Source organism: Musa acuminata, chromosome BXJ1-5 (assembly GCF_036884655.1).
Source record: "Musa acuminata AAA Group cultivar baxijiao chromosome BXJ1-5, Cavendish_Baxijiao_AAA, whole genome shotgun sequence".
NCBI lineage: Eukaryota > Viridiplantae > Streptophyta > Magnoliopsida > Zingiberales > Musaceae > Musa > Musa acuminata.
Genome location: NC_088331.1, coordinates 4,430,920 through 4,445,883, shown reverse-complemented (window position 1 = coordinate 4,445,883; position 14,964 = coordinate 4,430,920). Strand labels below are relative to the sequence as shown.

Below are 14,964 nucleotides of genomic sequence, written 5' to 3'. Positions count from 1 at the left end.
TCAACAATAAAAAGCTAATTTTATAAAATACTTTAAGACTATTAATTGTCAATGTGGTCATTAGACTTAGTGTAGCCAAACTTAATTGTCAATTTGTTAATGATACTTTATGATATGTCACAATAATTTTTTTATCTAGGAATAATAAGTACTCTAGTAGTTATACGCATTATAGTATAAAGTATCGAAGAAAAGAGTTTAAAATAATTAATATTAATTAAGAAGTTAAGTTATATTATATTGATTATTGGTCCATCACTTAAGATTTACAATCTAAAGTGTTTAAAAGAATATATTTTTATGATTGTATTTGTTAGTAACACATAAAAGATATATTAATACATGTTTAGTAGACATTATAATTAATATTCTTGTTTACGTAATTAAAATTATTTAATTTTTTTATTCTACTTATATTTATGCATGTACGTATTATGGTTGAATGTGCTAACAAATTATTTTGACAAGATAAATTAAAGAAATTATTTTAGATTACATTAAAAAGACTATTACGGTACATAGAAGGATATATAATATTAATAACATACAATCACTATAACTCCTAAAGTCAAACATAATATGATATTATTATATTTATTAGACTTATTGACCCATTTTATAAAATTTATATAAAAATATTTTGTAAGTTTTAAAAACTAATTAAATAAAATTATTTTTAAATAAATTTTTATTTTATTTTATTTTATTTTTTTTATCTTACTAATTAACAGTCAAGTCGAAGAATATTATATTATGTGACCATATCTAATTAGGTAAGATATATTATAGATATGATTAGATTATAATTACTATGATCGACCAATATAAAGAAATTATAATTATAATATGATTCTTTAGAAGATGATATTAGGACTCTCCTAATTATTTATTCTAGACACTCTACTCTTGTTTATAAAAGGATAGAAACTCCTATGAACTAAATTACTTAATCAGTTATTAAGATATCATAGATCTTTTCTTATCTCTTTTTTATTACTAAGTCATCACGTGATTGTATGAATAATAGGAAGAGGAAAGAAGGTAAATCTAGTTATCTTTACAAATCAATATAATTATAACTCTCGGATCCGATGATAATATACTCGTAAATATGATAAAGATTTTTTGAATGACACCGAAAGATATGTATCATAAATTTAATACGTCATTATTTGATTTTAGATTTTAATATTATTTTTTTATATAATAATAATATATTATAATTTTTATACTTATAGATAATTCCAATCAAGTTTCCTATACAACATACATAAATACCTAAATAGTCATTATTTTCTCATGGTTTAAATGTCGAGCACTAACACAAATGGGTTCCACGTAGACATTCCAACTAGTACACTTTTTTGCGAAAAAAAAAAAAGTGTTCCTTACCTTTCGGTGATCGTAAGATAATTGTTTTCTATAAATTGGGAAGACTTGAAAGGGATAAGAAATGATGCACTTTTTCCATTACCTTTGTTATATCCAACCTTTTTCTTTAGTTTAAAAGCAAAGAAATGAAAGACTTCAATGTTGATTTGGAACACCCAATGACTCATTTCATCGTCTTAAATAAAGAAAGGCTATTGTATCCATTGTAGGACACGTTATGTAGCTTCCATGGCAACTTACCCATGCTCCTTTGGAGTGAAGAGGTTCCTTCCCAATTAAGATGGACCAATCTAGCAAAGGATGTGTCACAAAGTCCTATCTCTAATCTTACCTTGTGATCATTTTTTGCACGTTTATTTATCATCTATAATTAAATAAAATTACAATAATATTGCCCAAATAGTTTGAAATTAATCTTAAAATATATTTTCTAGAAGCATATCTACCAAAACATGTGTTGCTCTGCCATCTAATCCAACTGACAATGGCAACCACATCTTATTTAGAACACTAGAAAAAACTCAAATCAAATAGGCTCAACTAAGAAAAGAAAAAATAACTTTTCATTTGCATCAATGATTATACTATCATCAATCAATCAAATGATCCTGAACCAAATAATTTCTCGGGTTTGGGAAGATGATTTTTTTTAAAAAAAAATAGTATACCTACTTCAAAAATCTTAAAAGAATAAATTAATATTAGTTATCCAATATATATATATATATACTTATAATTGGGCCATAAGAATATTTTACGAGGGTGTTGTTGATATATTCCGGAACATTTCATACGTTATTAATATTCTCCATTTACTCTATGTTCTATTTTTTATAAATCAAATATATTTTGATTAAAATGATATTTAAGACGGTATTCTTGAATCTTTTATATCATTATCATGTCTTGTTTGAAATTATTTATTTTATTTGGGATATATTTATTATTTATTAAATAATTTTAATTTATTTTATTATTATATAAAATTTTAAATTATTTAGAATTATGGATAAATCTAATATTGATTGTTATGTCATCGAAGATTGACGTGATGTGAATGGTGACTTCCAATTGTAATGATCGCAAGATAAAACTGAAACGGTCCCACCGTAAGCCGCCCATTCATTGTATCTTCGTGCTGCTACAGTTCGACTCTCGACTTGCCCTCCGCAATAATAAAAATGCACTTTTTTTACCATAAAATAGGACCAATAGATTCCTTCCATGTCCTCCTCCACCGAAACCCGTGGATAGGACACCTCTCTCTCTCTCTCTCTCTCTCTCTCTCTCTGCAATTGATGTAGTGTGTGGGAGTAGACTTCCGGTAGGCGGAGACTCACTCGAACTGGTGATGGATCTATGGCTCGGATCGCACCAGGCCTTCTTCGCCGCTGTCCGATCGGGTGATGTCGACGCCGTCCGGTGCCTCGTCGAGGAGCTCGACCCCGCTGCCGCGGCCGCCCTGGCGACGGCCCAGACGGAGGCGGGAGAGACACCGCTCTACATCGCGGCGGAGAACAACTCCGAGGAGCTCTTCCGCTACCTCCTCCGCTTCTATGACTTCGAGGCCGCCGCCATCCGCTCCCGCGTCGACCTCGACGCCTTCCACGTCGCCGCCAAGCTCGGGCATGTGGGTGAGCCCCCGCCCCCACTGGTTTTTGCTGTCGATCTCGTCCTCTTTTGATCGGTTTCTCGTTTCCATGAGAGGGAAAGCCAGATGCATTATCTATGAAAAAAAATTGAAACTTGCAAGCATTAAAGGTGAAGAACTTGATTTTTTGGAAGTCGATTAATCAAAATGTTTTGTCGATTGTGTTAATCTGTGCGGCTGATGGGCTTTTCGAAGCGAGCAGAAGTCGGTAATGATCTTCTTTGGGGTACTTGTGAGTCTGCGATTCGATTTCTAACGCAAGTTTTAATAGATGAATGAGACGATGGATCAAAATTCACCCTTTTAGATTCATGGGTGAGTGAGCTTTTGACTTCAATCGGCAGAAATTTTGACTTGTTTTGAGATGTATGTCCATTTCCTTAGTCAATAACCAACACTCCCCCAATTGGCAGGGGCCTCTTGCCTGGGCTGCTCTTTTTCAAAGGCAATTTGCAGATGGATGAATTAATTGGAATCCTGAAGAATGCTAAAATGGGGTTTACATTTCGATCTTTGATGATCTAGGGAAATTCGTACTTGTGGATGTTGCTTGATACAATCTCATGTGTTTGCTATATTCTGGATCTTGTATTATGCAATCAGGAAGGCCATCAAATTTTCTAGGACAGCTGTTTTTTTTAGATTAAGCTGACTTGTAAGTAATCCAAATGTGACGAAACATAAGTCATCAGACTTGACTTTAATGGAATATTATGACATCAATGATAGAAGAAAACCTTCACTTTGTATGTAGATTGTTGCATGTGCAAGTTTAGATTTTTCTTTTTTTTTGCAAAACTGAACTAGCAAAAATTGGTTGCTTTTCTTAGATCTGCCGCCGTTAACATTTATCGCTGGTCCAACTATCCAGAATTCTGAGTTATTTATCATGATCTGGACTCAATCATGTCATTTCCATTCACCAATTCACATCATGGGTGTCGGTTGTACTGGTAGGATGGGTTGGACATGCAGTACATCAAAGCTTTGCTGCTCGATATACTTTTTTTTCAGAATCTCGACCGGTCATTCTTTTTTTTCTACAGGGATTGCGAAAGAACTTCTCAGCCTGTGGCCTGCTTTCTGCAGAGTATGTAATTCATCAAATACTAGTGCCCTTTACTCAGCTGCGGTCATGGATCATTTGGACGTGGTGAATTCCATTTTGGATGTGGATGAGAGCTCAGCAAGAATTGTGAGGAAGAATGGGAAAACGGCATTGCATACTGCTGCTAGAGTTGGTTATTATCAAATCGTGAAAGCACTTCTACAGAGAGATCCAGGGATAGTCTCTATAATAGACAAGAAAGGCCAGACTGCACTACATATGGCTGTCAAAGGTCGCAGTCTTGATGTTGTGGAGGCGTTATTGCAAACTGATATTGCTATTCTCAATATGCGTGACAAGAAGGGGAACACAGCTTTGCACATAGCGACCAGGAAATGGCGCCCACAGGTATAGAAATACTAGCTCTGTTCCACTTGTAATATTAGTAATAGTGACAAATGTGTATAAAGATTTTGTTGCAAAATTGTTTATCACAGACTATATTTTTTCCTTTTTACTTGATTGATCAGAAAGACTTTTGACCTTGTGAAGCTTTCACCAATAGCAGTCAAATGCAGGTTAAAAATGTTTTAACAATAGCGATTTTAATGTTTTCTCTTTGGTTAGACATCACGCTACTTCTTTCCCATGAATCCTTGAGGCATAACTTGACATTAAGACGACCAACTAATTTTTGTTGCTGACTCTTTCACAATATATGGTAGTATATTCTTCTTTTAAATACGATGGAGTTAGGTCTACCATTGTATAGTGTATAACCACTCAATTCTTTATGCTCGGTGTACGAGTAACATTAGTATCAGCACTTGGACCATTCAGTAACATTTTGTAGTAGATTCATATTGACGTTGACTTTCAGTCACTGGACTTTGAAATTATATTTTACTGCAGTGTAATGACCTTTTGGATTCATGACTTCTAGTTTGCTCTTTCCGATGGCTTCCATGGTCCGAGTGACACCAAGCTCAGGGTTGCATTATTGTTATCTTGACTCAACTTTAAAGTGAAACTTTTGTTATTGAGTGGATCGTGTTGCTGTCATATTTCTCTTTTCTTGCAGATGGTACGACTTCTTTTGTGCTATGAGTCTATCGAGGTCAATGCCATCAATAATCAGAATGAAACCGCAATGGACTTGGCCGAAAAGATCCCATATGGTGAATCTCAAATGGATATTTTGGAGAGCCTATCAGAGGCAGGTGCCAAGCATTCAAGGAATATTGGCAAAGATGATGATGAGCTGCGGAGAACTGTCAGTGACATAAAGCATGACGTCCATACACAGTTCATACAGAATGCTAAAACAAATAAACGAATGTCCGGGATCGCAAAAGAGCTCAGGAAACTGCACCGTGAAGCTGTTCAGAATACCATCAATTCAGTGACAATGGTAGCAGTTCTGATTGCATCCATTGCGTTCATGGCCATATTCAATTTGCCCGGTCAGTATCTCCAAGATGGTGGAGAAGTTGGCAAGGCTTATATAGCTGATGTAAGGGGGTTCCGTGTGTTCTGCCTCTTGAATGCCACTGCTCTCTTTATTTCTCTTGCTGTCGTTGTGGTACAGATCACTTTGGTTGCATGGGAAACCCGTGCTCAAAAGCAGGTTGTTTCGGTAGTAAACAAGCTCATGTGGACTGCCTGTCTCAGCACTTGCTCGGCTTTTCTCTCATTAGCTTATGTGGTTGTGGGGAAGCAAGCATCATGGATGGCTACGACAATAACAGCAGTTGGAGGTCCTATCATGGTGGGAACTCTGTTGACCATGAGTTATCTTGTACTTCGACAGCGTTTCAGGATTGGTGAAGACTCTCAAAGGCGTATCAAGAGGGCCAGCGGCAGCAAGTCCTTCTCCTGGTCTCTTTATTCTGGTTATTCAGATCCAGATGTGTTTTCTGATAATGAGAAGAAAATATATGCTCTGTAGGTATGACCATTATAACGTATAGCATCCACAAAGTCCAGCTACTCCTATCTTTGTAAATAATTATGGAACTTATCACTCGTTTGGCAGCTTGGATAAGAAGTGTTCTTTAAGCTTTGTTCTTCGATAAGGATAACGAAGGGGTGAAAGTTATGCAATCTGTGTAAGAACTATAAAGTCTAGCAATGAACGGTAGTCGATATGAGTTAATGTACCCTGTTTTTTGTCAATTAGATAATAACAGGCTGGAGATATGAATTGCTACTCCCTCCTTGTCATCATTAGAATGAGCTTCCAGTTGTACAGTTGGTCTGAGTGAGATATTTTAACCTCAAATTGGCTTATATTAGGTCTGAGTGAGATATTTTAACCTCAAAGGTTGAATCAAAGAGTCTGTTCTACAGAAGGTTCTTAAATGATTGAACTCAACAAAATGGCAAGTAATGCTGGATTCAGATGTTGAAACCTACCTGGATATGTTGCTTCAACTTGTTTTCAAGTCCATTTTTGCTGGCCTTGGACATGGTAATCTGACACCTTTGGCTGAGACACAACTCTTCTGGTGTGTCATTTGTTGCATTTTGCAAGTACAAATATTCCCTTTGTTTCCTTGTTCAGTGAGGATTGAATGATTAAGTCAAAGTCTGAGACAGGTTGGATGATGCTGAATGTTCTACATGTAGTTATGCTTGTTACTTAGATTTGAATCTTGCCTGATGTTAATAGTTAATAAAGGGATCGAATTGATTCAGTTTCCTTCCAGTATCACCTTCTTAGATGGGAATGGCAATTTCACTACTGAAGAGTTGGAGCACAAACTATACTGAAATAAAATTAAAATATCTCCAGCATAAGATAATAGCATTCAAGTAGAATTCAAGGATTGTGTGGTTGAAGTAAAGGAATGCTGATTTATGTCATGACAAGCTGACAAATAGAATAAGGACAGAATTTTTTTGTTTCTTCCATTAATACCAATAGAGAGAGAGAGAAAAAAAAATAACTATTTTGGCTACTATATCTTTATCTTTGACTTTTCTCAAACTAAAAGCTAATACAAACAACAATATTACGTTGCACTTAGTTATCAGAAAAAATAATTTTTTTTTTGTTGATAATTATTATCGAATGGTTTTCTTATTGATAATTATTATTAAATTTAATGATGTTAAGTTAAGATTTGATTATCTGATATGAATGCTGATTTAGAACCAATCGAGATTAGCTGCTTGTCGATTTTGATTGTGCTAAACCTTGTAAAACTGTATTGTTGATCATTTTTAATTATTCTAATTTAATATTTAAATTAGTTTTGAGCTTAGATTATTCGATTTATATTTTCTAATATATTATTAAGAGTATTTAATATCATAGATTAAGAATATTTAATGTATTGTTAAGATGTCGATCACTTGATACTACTAAAATCTTAAGAGCAAAACCCCGCACACCGACCCACCGTAGCTAAAGCAGCCGTTCGATATATGATCTCCTTTGCTTTCCCATTGGCAAACACGGTCATCGTCTCCTCGAGGGACTCGACGTTGCTTCGTGCCCCCTCTCTCTTTCTTCGCCTCGGAAGCTCTCCTTCGAATGGAACCTTCTCCTCTGCTGGCTGAGGATGCAGTCGTCGGTCGCCCTCCACCGCCATCCCACGACGGCTGTCGGAACCCTGACGCCGGCTCCTCCGACGGGACCGGCGCCCTGCTTCTGGTCTTGGGATACCTCCGGCTGCCGGAGCTGCTGGCCTTCCAGAGGGTCTCGCGATTTTTCAGGGACGCAGTTGCCGGAGACGGCCTGCTGTGGCGGCGCGTCGCCGTTCAGAGTCCGTTGAGCGGGCGGCTCACCGATGACGCCCTCCTGCGCATAACGTCGAGGGCTGAAGGAAAGTTGGAATCTTTGGCTCTGATGGACTGCTGGAAGATCACGGACGATGGGCTCATGCAGGTTGTGGATCGAAATCCTGGCATCGCCAAGGTGATTACTTTTCACCCCTCGAATGACTTAAGGTTTCTTCTGGTACTTGTTTCGGTTGACATTGGAATGAGCTTTAATACCACCATAGTTGCAATCTTTTACTGTAGAGTTTCAGTAATCTAAGCAAAGATTTTGAACTAATTCTGTCTCTGCAGTGAGAATAGAGCAGCAATTGCAGCGATTAGGCACACTGTAAGATGAAACAAAAAAGAAATCTTGCAGTAATTACTGTAGTGTGTGAGTTAATTTTTATGAAGAAACCTTTTTGATGAATAGTGAGTTTATGGAGAGTATTCAAAGATTCAGATGCATCCAAAATGCTACAGTCAGTTGGCTTATGGTGATCACTAATATTCTACTGCATCCAAGATGCGATGCTCTAGATATAAGAGGCTATCCAACGGTAGCACACATTGATATTGACCTTCATAAGAATAGTACATGAAAAATAGATGTTATAGATAATGGATCTTATTCCATTTAGGCAATTTAAGTATGGTCAGGTACAAGGACATGGAAGCTGGATGATTCGACTATGTAAATTTTCTGTCAAATTCTTTTGTGTACTGTTCTAAATAGCACCTGATATGTTATTTCTTGTATATTTAGAGAAGCTCAGTTCGGTTTAGGAATTCTAATAAAATTTGCATGTATGGTGGTTCTAGTGATGGTAACTAAATATGCAAAACCCTCGGGAAAGCAGTGGCCAGTGTGGTCCATTTTCTTTTATCTTAGACAGCAGAATCTCAAAATTTTTGGTGCTCATGCGTTCACTAAACCCAAGTCTACGAAATTTTGCAGCTTCATGTACCAGGATGCACATACTTGACTGCAAATGGTATAGTAAGAATTGTTCAGCGGCTCTATGAGCGCAAGGGCAATCTGAAATCTCTCCAGATTCATGGTATCTGCAACATAACCAAAGACCATCTTGACATCCTCAAGTTGTTGTTGTTAGGAAGTAATCACCAACAGGTTCTACCACCAACTAACGACCGCTACTGGCACTCCTTTACATTCATCAATCATGATGACCGCCCAATAGATGTTGATATTTGCCCCAAGTGCAAGCATGTAAGGATGGTGTTTGATTGTACAAGGGAGAATTGCAGGTTGGTGTCCTCTGGCTACCATATAATTTTAAGTTTCTTTCTTTCAAATATTTGGAGTGAAATATCAAATAATGTTGTTAGAGACTTATTATCTATACTCTTTTCAAGTATTTTCTCTTTAGTAAATTACCATCCCTCACAAACCTAATCGAAGCTATTGGTTTCTGGACTGTTGCATACAAAGTCTATTATTGTCATATTCCTAATGACATCTTGGTCTACTGTCCTGAATCATCGAGTTCTTGTGCTTGATTTCAAGTTAACTTGATTGTTCATATCATGATTAATGATGGTTCAGTTGGTACTTGCTAGCATTTCATTTAATGAAACCTCTCCTTAATATAGAAAGCATTGCAGGTCAATGAAGTCCCAATGGACAGAATGCAGAGGGTGCTTCTTCTGCATTGCAAGGTGTGAGGACTGTGGAGGTTGTCTCGATTTTGATGAACTTGGGGAAGAAACTGTGTGCTCCCATCTACTGTGTGTGAAGTGTTGGCTTGATCTTCCAAAGTGCAATATCTGCAACCGACCATATTGCAAAGGACATTCGAATTTCCTAGAGGGATCTTCCAAGTTTCTCGGTTTTGTATGTGAGCAGTGTATGGAATCCACGAGCTCATCATATCATTCTACTTGTGGTAAATTTTACCATTATTTCCTGATTGTATCTTGCTTGAAATTAATTAGTTTCAACATAATATCATTGCTTTTGATAAACATGTCTTATTATGTTTACTTTTCTAGATTTTACTATCATCATCTAGCAGCTGGTCAAATGACCTTGTACGACCCTAGCTTAAGTTTGATTTTACTTTCAGGATAACTCTGGTGGTATTCAATGAAGACTGTTCTCTTGGTCTGTGTTCAAACAGGACGTGGTTTCACCTCGGTTGTATTTAAGCAGGACCCAGAGGAAGCAAAGCTTGATGCAAAATTCCTAATACATAATCTGGTGTAATCTAACTTGTGGCAACTATAGGCCGACTGATTTGATCATGGACATTATTTAAGATCATGTTTTACTATAGATTTTCTTAAAGTTTGTCCAACAAACATCTGGACTATATTCTCTTTGCTGCATAATGGAATCGGAAGTCATGTAACTTTGTCCCTAGCATAAACTGTCGTTATATGGTTTTAAAGAGGCAGACAGTTTCGATACTTGACCTCTCATTAGTCTGTGGTTAATACCTATTATTTTAGATGTTTTAGTTTCTTTGTAGATGTATCTTTAAACATGTAAGATATTCATGGAACTATCTGGAAAATTCTATATGCGTCTGCAAATATATTCTTCGGTTATTATTCTGGCAGGTTTGACATTATATGAAGCTGGCTTAAGAGACTTCCACCACCAAACAAGCTCTTTAGAGGTTTTCCGCATAGTGAAGCAAGCTCCCCACCCATTTCTTGTTTGAAGCCCAATTCTCTCAGTGAATGATCAGAAGCTCATGCAGGCTCAGATGACCTGATTTGCACTATTGAAGGCAGACTTGTACTGCAAGCTGAGCAAAAGTATTACTCTTTCATACTTTTCTAAATATATTGAATGATATATTTAGCTTTGCAGTTTGAATTGTGAATATCCAACAAAGGGTTAGGATCCTCTCTGGTTGTTGTTCATATTGAATCCTCATCATGTTGTTCATGTGATAGCAGGTTGGGCTTTATGCTTCTGTTTCAGATGGCAATCTTTTCTTAGCCTCACTTCAGCTTTTGTAATCCATCTAAAGCTTCTGAACCTCCTTTTCTAAGACACTACAGATCTTTTTACTACTGGAACCGTTTTGTCGATGTATGTTAATTCGACGATCCAGAATTATAATTGTTAATGTTTCATTGGTTCCTTCTGTGGATATATTTGGCTGTTTGTGATGTGCGATGGTACCTCTTAAGCATCCATTATGGAATTATCAGAATGGGTTCCATATTGCTGAAATCTCATCATTAGTACATTATGAATGGGTAAAATAGATTCAAACCATATTATATGATGTATATAATATCATGAGCTATCTCGGAGTATGTGGTAAGAAACATATACTATAATCTCAAAAGATCAATGTGTATTATCTTCGCACATAAGCATAGTAGATTACATGGTAAAATAGATTTCAGAATCACAACCCCTCATTTGATGTTGATAAGGGATCATTTGGTGTGGCCCTATAGGTTCGAGGAATTATCTACTTTGGGCGATGGGCGAGCTCCTCTCGTAGGAGAGCCAAGGGTTCATAACCGAGGTGCGGGTCTTCCTTCTAACATCTTATCAGATGTGATAAAAACTAATTTAGATGAAGACTCTCATTAGTTGATCAAGGAAGATGACAAAGGCCGATCGTGGATTAGAAAAAGGAATGTTTGACAATTTGGGTTATGCTAAATGGTTTTATCGTGATCTTCTTTGTGGGAAGCCACATTGACCAAAATTTAGTACCAAAAGTCTAAAAATAATTGGTCAAAGGTGCCCATACTTGGCCTAGTTGACCAATAGATCCAACGCTCTTCTCCCCTCCACAAACAACCGAGAGAATTTAAGTAACTTAATTCATCCCAAGGCCAAATAAAGACACATTTCGAATGCTTCCAAGGTGTATTATATTCCAACTAATGTGCCAAAGAATTCAGGTCCCGTTGGCCCCTTTTGAACCCACTTGTGGACAGTCATAATAGAGGCCGACATAGCAGTGCTCTTTGGATAGGGTATATGCATCCTTCATTTTACTATCATTATTGTATTTACAAGTGGAGAAGGAGGGTATTATCTAATGTTAACCCCGCATTGAGAAGATCTTTGTTTCAGACAATGTGCCGTGTGCTGTATACTGATAGATAGAGCAAGTAGGTGACACTGAAAGCCATGATTACTCAGATGGAAAAGAAAATATCAGATGGACTCATTTTGGTTCATCAATTTGCATTCAAGAGCCTAGGAAAGAAGAACAATTGGCTGCTTCCTTCACCTCCTCACCAAATAGGAGAGCAAGAGGTGGAGTTGGCACGTGCATGAGAACGGGTCAATATTGATGGAGCTATAAAGGAGGGTGCAGGAAGTGGAGTTGAGCCTACCTTAGACATTGTTCCCTCCTTGTCTCTCTAACTCAAGTGGTTTTGTTGGAGGAGGAAGGGTGAGATAGGATGGGGAGGAAGCCTTGTTGTGAGAAGGTGGGATTGAAGAAGGGACCATGGACAGCGGAGGAGGACAAGAAGCTTATCGACTTCATTCTCACCCAAGGACTGTGCTGTTGGAGAGCTGTACCCAAGCTTGCAGGTCTGTTTCACTTTTGCTTTTGTATGAGGAAGAGGATTAATGTTTGGTTTTGGGAATGATTCGGTGGTGTTGTTGACACAGGATTGCTGAGGTGTGGCAAGAGTTGCAGACTAAGGTGGACAAACTATCTCAGGCCTGACCTCAGGAGGGGATTTCTATCAGAAGATGAGGAAAAACTGGTCATTGAGCTCCACTCTCAGCTTGGGAACAGGTATCACTGCTCTCTCTCTCTCTCTCTCTCTCTCTCTCTCTCTCTCTCTCTCTCTCTCTTGTATAACTGGTTATGGGCTGAAGCAATTAACCCTTTATTTCCCTTGTGGCAGATGGTCTAAGATTGCATCTCAACTCCCTGGGAGAACAGATAATGAGATAAAGAACATCTGGAACTCCCGTATCAAGAAAGAGCTGAGGAAGATGGGCATTGATCCCCTTACTCACAAGCCCATCAGCCCTACAACAGAGGAGCTGCACCGCCACCAGCAGAAGGAGCAGCAACGACGGTGCATGGATGTGTCGTGTGATGGAGATGAGCAAACTGAGTCGGATTACTCGATGGGTTCCTCAAAGACGGCTGAAGAGGAGGCAAAAGAGAAGAGCACAGCAAGTCCTCGTGATCCTGCAGCTGATGAATCCCTCAGCAACTGCCCCGAGTTCTGCACCGATGAGGTGCCGATGCTACAGCCGCATGAGATACTGATCCCATGTGATTCTTCTGCTTGCTCTTCCTCGTGTTCTTCTGCTTCATCGTCGTCAAGCTCTTTCCCACGCATGGAGCTGCCCGAATCAATGCACCTATGGGGTTCCATCGATCAAGAATTGACTTGGAAATCATATCAGGAGGACTGGAAGTACGATGTGTTCTGCTTCGATTGTTAATGGTTCTTGTAATTTGACAACAAACTAGACGTTGAATGAGAAAGATAATTGCTTTTCTTAGCTCAGCCCACATGAGCAAATCATCTGAAGAAGAACGAGAGAAGATTGCTGCAGAATGCTAGTCTTCGTAAGTTAAACTTGAACGTATTAGTGAAGGGACTTCAACATGGTTGATATTCTTGATTGACAATCTTCTCTCTTTTGGAGAACTGTGAAGATAATGTGTGTTATGGATGATTGTAAAATAACACATTTATTATGAGAAAATAATCTCTTTGTTAATTGGATAGCCAATCATAATAAACTTACAACGTATTCTGAGCCATATGAAAAGAGTGTTGAAATGATTAGCTTTGATGTCGATGGATGCTCCTATGTCATGAAATTTGCTACGACTACAAAACGAAGTAGATTGAAAGTAACAATCTAACGAGTGGGAGTCACTTTGCTTGCTAGACAATATTACATGTCATTGGCCAACAAAATGCTGGTTGTTGATGAGTGTACATCATTAATTATTAAGGCCATGAGAAGGAAATTATGAGCATCAACAGAACATTCTTAGCTTACTAAAGCTTCATATTTGATTCATGTGCAGTCCTCTTATTATTTCCATGTGGTTTCTGCTTGAATCATCTTCTTCAGCACAGGGAGTAATAAGTTTCCCAAGAAATTTTCTGCATCGAGGTTGGTAAGATCTCCAGGACGCAAAGACTAAGGCATTAATGTCATTCTCACGTTGAAAATAACCGAGTGTGATCTCCATCATCCACAAATCTATGGTGTTCTACCTCGATCAAGAGTGTTGGAATAGTAACACAGCCTCTATTTTCAACCGAGGATTTGGTTGACTTTGACGTTACCCACAAGTCCACCTCAAATGGGTAAGAACGTTCCATTAAGGTTGTGATAACAATGCCACCACTCTGACTCGAGGTTCTCTGAGTCGGAACCACTCGGGTTGACTCAAAAGAGAGTCAACAATTGAGTGCCTTGTGGCCCAAATTTCAAGTTGATGTTGTGCTGGTGGCGTAGTTCGATGGAAGACTCGAAGCAAACTTTGGCTCCACGTTAATTGTTCACTCATTAAATCAGATTCGTTCCGGTGGAATTATAAGTGCTTTACTTTTCTGAAGCTTTTATACTTTGACCAAAATGCATGCATCGATCCATGAAAACATTATGATATAATTCAAAAATAATATGGATAAAAGAACTTGCTTCGTTTCATGATAATAAATATCCATGTATTTATCGCGTCATGCATGGGTAATTAGTGCATGGCTCTTTGCGTTCACACCACACCGAAATAAGCAGCAGGTTGTTGACGCGCTAAATCTGCAACGCGTTGACTTGGATTCCTCCTCGCCTCTTTTTTCTTCCTTGGGTTTTGGTTTCTCTTCTTCTTCTTCCTCTTCTTCTTCTCTCTCTCTCTCTCACGAAGCCACCGATGACCAAAATACTTTGAAGAAAGACGCGGTTAGACTGACAGTAGAAGAAGACTCCAATCCATCACGATCATTTTGCTCGTTGGAAGTAACAGTGCATAATAATGGTTCTCCACTTATAGAATGTTGATCTTATCGCCGAAACAAAACAGAAACATTAATTAGACTGGACAATGAAGTATTCATGTAGGTGATGAACATGCATTCCTTGACTATGCTTTGATGGCATTTTGGAGCTCGTAGC

At 37.8% G+C, this 14,964-nt stretch overlaps 3 protein-coding genes and 1 long non-coding RNA gene across 6 annotated transcripts; all 4 read left to right on the top strand.

Annotated features, from left to right (window-relative positions):
* Positions 1–2,616: 2,616 nt before the first annotated feature.
* Positions 2,617–6,303, top strand: LOC135673143 (ankyrin repeat-containing protein At2g01680-like). 2 transcript variants are annotated; one of them, XM_065181919.1, is made up of 4 exons: positions 2,617–3,026; positions 3,874–3,996; positions 4,090–4,499; positions 5,173–6,303. In XM_065181919.1, the coding sequence occupies exons 1-4, from the start codon at positions 2,744–2,746 to the stop codon at positions 6,037–6,039; spliced, it is 1,683 nt and encodes a 560-aa protein (XP_065037991.1). In that variant the 5' UTR covers positions 2,617–2,743; the 3' UTR covers positions 6,040–6,303. The 2 variants fall into 2 exon arrangements, with proteins under 2 accessions (XP_065037991.1, XP_065037992.1); XM_065181920.1 differs by lacking the exon at positions 3,874–3,996 and having other exon boundaries at positions 2,619–3,026.
* LOC135673144 (uncharacterized) lies at positions 3,033–3,792 on the top strand. The gene is made up of 2 exons (XR_010513253.1): positions 3,033–3,358; positions 3,457–3,792. It is a non-coding gene; the product is annotated as an uncharacterized LOC135673144 (long non-coding RNA).
* Positions 6,304–7,479: 1,176 nt separating the features above from the next.
* On the top strand, positions 7,480–10,983 carry LOC135673142 (F-box protein SKIP28-like). 2 transcript variants are annotated; one of them, XM_065181916.1, is made up of 4 exons: positions 7,480–8,013; positions 8,815–9,125; positions 9,483–9,763; positions 10,440–10,983. In XM_065181916.1, exons 1-4 carry the CDS (start codon positions 7,630–7,632, stop codon positions 10,541–10,543), a joined length of 1,080 nt encoding a protein of 359 aa, XP_065037988.1. In that variant the 5' UTR covers positions 7,480–7,629; the 3' UTR covers positions 10,544–10,983. The 2 variants fall into 2 exon arrangements, with proteins under 2 accessions (XP_065037988.1, XP_065037990.1); XM_065181918.1 differs by having other exon boundaries at positions 7,484–8,013; positions 9,944–10,452.
* A 1,196-nt stretch (positions 10,984–12,179) lies between these two features.
* On the top strand, positions 12,180–13,337 carry LOC135674912 (transcription factor MYB20-like). The gene is made up of 3 exons (XM_065185175.1): positions 12,180–12,396; positions 12,478–12,607; positions 12,720–13,337. The coding sequence occupies exons 1-3, from the start codon at positions 12,264–12,266 to the stop codon at positions 13,270–13,272; spliced, it is 816 nt and encodes a 271-aa protein (XP_065041247.1). The 5' UTR covers positions 12,180–12,263; the 3' UTR covers positions 13,273–13,337.
* Positions 13,338–14,964: the final 1,627 nt, after the last annotated feature.

Coding starts and splice junctions, on each gene's coding strand:
- LOC135673143 (XM_065181919.1), top strand. CDS start 2,744: ATGGATCTATGGCTCGGATCGCACCAGGCCTTCTTCGCCGCTGTCCGA. Junction 3,027..3,873: donor CGCCAAGCTCGGGCATGTGG/GTGAGCCCCCGC, acceptor TGCTTTTCTTAG/ATCTGCCGCCGTTAACATTT. Junction 3,997..4,089: donor CATGGGTGTCGGTTGTACTG/GTAGGATGGGTT, acceptor TTTTTTCTACAG/GGATTGCGAAAGAACTTCTC.
- LOC135673142 (XM_065181916.1), top strand. CDS start 7,630: ATGGAACCTTCTCCTCTGCTGGCTGAGGATGCAGTCGTCGGTCGCCCT. Junction 9,126..9,482: donor TGTACAAGGGAGAATTGCAG/GTTGGTGTCCTC, acceptor AAAGCATTGCAG/GTCAATGAAGTCCCAATGGA. Junction 9,764..10,439: donor ATCATATCATTCTACTTGTG/GTAAATTTTACC, acceptor TTATTCTGGCAG/GTTTGACATTATATGAAGCT.
- LOC135674912 (XM_065185175.1), top strand. CDS start 12,264: ATGGGGAGGAAGCCTTGTTGTGAGAAGGTGGGATTGAAGAAGGGACCA. Junction 12,397..12,477: donor AGCTGTACCCAAGCTTGCAG/GTCTGTTTCACT, acceptor TTGTTGACACAG/GATTGCTGAGGTGTGGCAAG. Junction 12,608..12,719: donor CACTCTCAGCTTGGGAACAG/GTATCACTGCTC, acceptor CCCTTGTGGCAG/ATGGTCTAAGATTGCATCTC.